Source organism: Arachis ipaensis, chromosome B03 (genome assembly GCF_000816755.2).
Source record: "Arachis ipaensis cultivar K30076 chromosome B03, Araip1.1, whole genome shotgun sequence".
In the NCBI taxonomy this organism is placed as follows: domain Eukaryota; kingdom Viridiplantae; phylum Streptophyta; class Magnoliopsida; order Fabales; family Fabaceae; genus Arachis; species Arachis ipaensis.
In genome coordinates, this window is record NC_029787.2 from 36266058 (window position 1) to 36271140 (window position 5083).

Here is a 5083-nt window from a genome sequence, read left to right on the forward strand (position 1 = left end):
GTTAATTTTTTTGGGGCAGGGTTATTTGTTATTGTTAATATTTGAATGGGTGGTGACTGGTGAGTGGTGAGTAAAGAAGATGGAGCAGAGGTAGAGAGTTGTCAAAATCAGACACGGCAACCAATGAGGCCCGATGGAAGCTGAGTCTTATTATAAGTGTATGTGGCTGCGTCCCATTGAATCCAAAGCGCAACAAAAAAGTGCCAAACACCGTCTCATGTAATTGAGTGACATGCATAATCATTAATCACCGTCTCTCTTTCTTCGCCTTATTATTACATTGACAACTTCTTTTNTAAATTTTAAAACCAGATATTATTTGTCACGTATATAGGAAAAGGCCTCCTATGATCAAGTGAGTGAATCTGTGGGCACAATTTTATATTCTCCATCAAAATTCGAAACAGGTGACATTATCGAAAATTCGAAATAGAGTAAAACCTAAATTGCAATATTAAATGTGTTCACTTTCTTCACCAATATTGAGTTGTAATAATATCTTAAGATTTCTCAATGCAAAAGACTAAATTACCAACAGCGTTTCAACAAACATGTAATTAATAATTCAACTTTCACCATTTTTTTCACAAAATAATTATTTAGTTAATTTTCTCTTAGTTAATTTTCTCCCCAAATTACTTTAAAATTTTAATCTCCTATTTTAATAAAAAATAACTCCCAATCAAATTCAGTTTTAGTTTATTCCTAAAATCTCTCCATTTAAAATTGTCTATAATTTAAATACGTTAAAATTCATCTTTAAATTCACTCTAACCGTTGAAATAAGTGCAAAGAGTATCAGAAGTACATATTCTTTTGGATTTTTTTATTCTACTAAAATTTTAAAAGTAGCATACACAATATAATTTTTAGTTATCATATTCTCTTAATATCTCTTAATTTTCTTTATCATAGTCTCCTCTTTCTATTTTTCTCATTCTTCTTCTTTTTTTGACTTGTTTTATTATATCTACTATTTTTTTTTCTTTGCCTCGATTCACACCACTCTCATTATAAATTCGGGTGGAGGAGGAAATTCACATCAAGAATCAGATTGTGAGAAGAATGAGATAGATGTGGTGATTTTAGTGAAGGAGGATTATTACTAGGGATGGGAGGCTTGTTCAAAAAGTCTATATAGCAGTATTTTTACTGAGAGAATTTTTTCAATTGATACCATTGACAACACTTTAAAAAAAATTGGGAGAAATCGAATGGTTTTAGAATGATGGAGAAAGGATCCATTTGAACAAGTCAACATATTATAAAAATTAGATTGAGGTATGAAAAGAATTGGATTTTTTTGCACATACTATGCTTATATTGGTCATGATTCGAAACACTGCGCGCTACTTATCTCTGATTCTGCTTCTGGTTCTATCAAACAAGACCGAATTGGAGAATAGGTCAAAGCTGATTAAGTTGGTAAGAGAGTGGATATTGGTGATAGAGAGGACTCTTCTGGCGCACAAAAAGCCAATTCCAAACCTGCCCAACCGAGAAAAAAAATCCATGCCAAATTGGCTAATTGAAGGATTTTCTAATTTATCTATGTCAGGCTCGTCAGCTGAAATTCAGAAAAATAATGATAATATGGAGAGTGATAAAATTCCAGACACTGATTCTCTTGGAGGATATTACCAGCACTATTAATACTATAAAAATTGATTCTCATGATGACCTCAACATAGATAGCGCTAAGAAGAAGATCAAGATAAAGCAATTGGTCAGAAAAGGGTCGGATACACATAACCCGATTGGAGGTCTGAAAAGAAAAAGTCAAGGAAAAGAGAATGCAGACGAGTTTAAAAAGGTCTGTGCAGAGGAGAAACAGAGTACTGCTAGGTGGGTGGAGGGTGCCAGTCGTTCAATGGCACCCCAAGGAATATGAAGATCATTACGTGAAATTGTCAAGAGTTGGAGAGACCCTTGATGATCCACACTCTTAAAGGAATTATTTAATCCCATTCCCTCGAGATGATTTTTTTGTGTGAAACCAAAAACCAATCTCGACAGGTGAAAAAGAAATTGAAGTTATATGGATATAATAGCTGAAAAATAGTTGATCTGATAGGTAATACTGGTGGATTAGCTCTTGCTTGAAAAAATAATGTGGTAGTGCATATCATAAGTAATTTAAATTACTTTATAGTGGCTTAGGTGACAGATACCTCCTTCAATATGAATGGAACCTGCTTGGAGTTCACTTTCATTGCAATGAACAAGTTTAGTTCAATTCTTTGAGGTTTTGACCACTCTACAACAACTACAAGGTAATGTGGTTATTATGGGAGATTTTAATGTCATTGTTGATCAGAATGAAAAGATTGGTGGTAGCCTCAAAATGCCAACTGTAAGAATCTGATTTTCAGTAAATAGACTTTTTTTGTTATTTTCAAATTTATATCGTAAATCCAAAACCTCGGTCCAATAAGAAATAGTGAGGTAGGCCGAAGAATTAAAAAAAAACAAAACTTAAATAGAAAAAAGAAATTAATGATGTCAAAATTGACTTTATGAGGGTAATTAATTTCTTTAAGTCAAATCAGACTAGTAAATATTAAATATTAGCTTATTATTGGCTTATTTTCTTCACTAGAGACTTTTTGAGCCGAGAAAGCATTTTTAGTGACGGTTTTACATACGCCGAGAAAATCTCTAGTAACCAAAAACTTCGGAACCACTGGTAAAAATAATTTCTACCTAGGTAATTATGTTATAACAACCATCCACTTATGATTTACTTCTTTAAGAATAAATCTTAGCTATAAATTATTTTACCACAGGTAAAAGTTACCCGAATCGAATTTCTGACTAGTATTCTGCAAATGACTCCTAGAGACCCCAGAATACTATTACTTGCCACCCACGTAACTCGCCCCTCCCTCTCAGCATCTGGGCTGAGATTATCTTAGCCTCTCACCCCTCTCTAATGTATTTTTTAATCACGAAAAACTAAGCGCGGTTAACTGCGGATAAACATGTCATTATAATGCCGATTATTCCTCCTCAAACTCATGCCCCTTCACTCTCAAATCCAGCCTATTTTGTTCTGAATTTTTAGCCTCTTTTACTATCATAAATTCAGCAAGCTCTTCATTACCGTCGATGACATGCATCTGTATGTCAAATATGGTAGTGTGTTGCTAATTGGAGTGGCACAAGATAGTAACATTAATATCTTTTCTGTGGCATTTGTAATTGTTGAGTCTGAGACTACGAACTCCTAATTGTTCTTTCTTACCAACTTAAGATAATATGTGACACCACAAGAAGGACTTTTGATATATCTGATAGATATCATGCAATCAAGACTGCACTTAGAGCCGATAATAGTGGTTGGAAGCCTCCTAGAGTGTTCCATACTTATTGTGTCAAGCACATGGCCGCAAACTTCATGTCTCATTTTAAATCTGCCGAGGGAAAGTGATATCTCATGAATGCTGCTTATAGTCTAAGCAAGGTTGGGTACGAGTAGTACATGGATACTTTGAGAGGTTTATCGCGTGGGATGGTAACTGGGCCGATAGATTCAACAAGAAAATATAGTTACAAGATTGTGATAGCAATCACAGGTTTGGGCACATGATAATGAATCTCTCCGAGTGCATGAATGCAGTTCTGAAGGGCACACATTATTTACCGATTTTAGCCATCGTTAGATGTACTTACGAGAGGCTGCAGTAGTTGTTCGTCAAGAAGGGCAGGGAGACATAGGCACAACTGACAGCGGGTAACCAGTTTTCTCAGTGGCTGATAGCTGCTGTTGAGAAGAACAGAGAGGAAATTTCTAAGATGTGTGTTACGCACTGCGATAGAAGGGACTCAGTGTTTGTGGTTGAGGAGTTAAATCCGTTTGAGAGTTGGTCTCAAGGTTTATTTCGTGTTCGGTTGAGTGCGGGCACGTGTGACTGTGGCCTTTTTCAGTCACTTCATTTTTTATATCGTCATGCACTTGCTGCTTGTGCCACCACAAATATTGAGTGGGGCATATATATTCATCCGGTGTACATGCAAGATGCTGCTGCGTTCAAGGTGTATGAGGTAGAGTTCTCCCCTAATACCAGACGAGAAGCTATGGTCAGAGGGGTACAGAACACGGTTGCATCTAATCCTGCCATGCGTAGGAAAGTAACTGGCAGACCGGTTTCTACGAGATTTCGTAACAAGATGGATGAGGCTGAGTGCCAAGAGAAACAGTGTTTTATAGGCAAATCGAGCATACTCGGAGAGCTGTCCCAATCAACCACAGAGGATACCTAGTTGTGTCGTGACTATTGAAGTATATCGTTTGCACTAGTTGTGTCCTGTATTTGTATGGTGTTATTATCTTTTTTGTTTTGTTTATTTCATTTATTAGAAATTGAATGCAAAATTTAAATTAGTATTCGACATACTTTATTCATGTAAACTTGAAAATAGTTACTAATCCAATAGATGACGGTAGTTAAAATTTAAATTCCAATAAGCTGTTTAAAGTGTCGATACACAAACTAAATATCAGATAAAGTACATAATACAATCTTAATAATACATAATACAAAAAATAAATGAAGTATAAAATACAATATGAATAATACAAAAAGCAAGTAAAGTGGATCATTGGTGCTGGTCAGGCGAGTAATACAAGCGATGCCCAGTACCATAGAATGGAGGTTGTGTCTGCCGAGAGGGTCTGCCATGTCATGAAGCATAAGGAGGCTATGCGTGTGGTGGTGGAGATGGTGGAGGGTGTGGAGGATGTGGGGACACATGAGTGTCATAGTACTGCACATACGGATATGACTATATCTGTTAACGAGGCTGTACAAGCGGATAAAGTGGTGGTGGCAGCATCGGCTGGGATGCAGTCATCAACCGCACATAGTCGACCAATGGGGGTGTCACATACTGAGCACCGGAGCGGACATCTGTGCTGTATGAGGTGCTAGGCTCCGGTGACAAGTAAGGAACCCACATTGAGGTAGATGTAAGAGCAGATGAATGATGGAGATCCTGTCCGCGACTGTGCCCTCTGCTCGTGTGGAACTACTCCAGAATACGCTGTATGGTATGCTGGTCAATGATATGAATCTGAAATGCC

General features: G+C 36.7%; 1 protein-coding gene across 1 annotated transcript; it reads left to right on the top strand.

Annotated features, from left to right (window-relative positions):
* Window positions 3796-4263, top strand: LOC107632954. The gene has a single exon (XM_016336596.1). It carries the CDS (start codon window positions 3796-3798, stop codon window positions 4261-4263), a length of 468 nt encoding a protein of 155 aa, XP_016192082.1.

Excerpts from the sequence above, each read along its gene's own strand:
- LOC107632954 (XM_016336596.1), top strand. The coding sequence starts at position 3,796 with ATGTGTGTTACGCACTGCGATAGAAGGGACTCAGTGTTTGTGGTTGAG.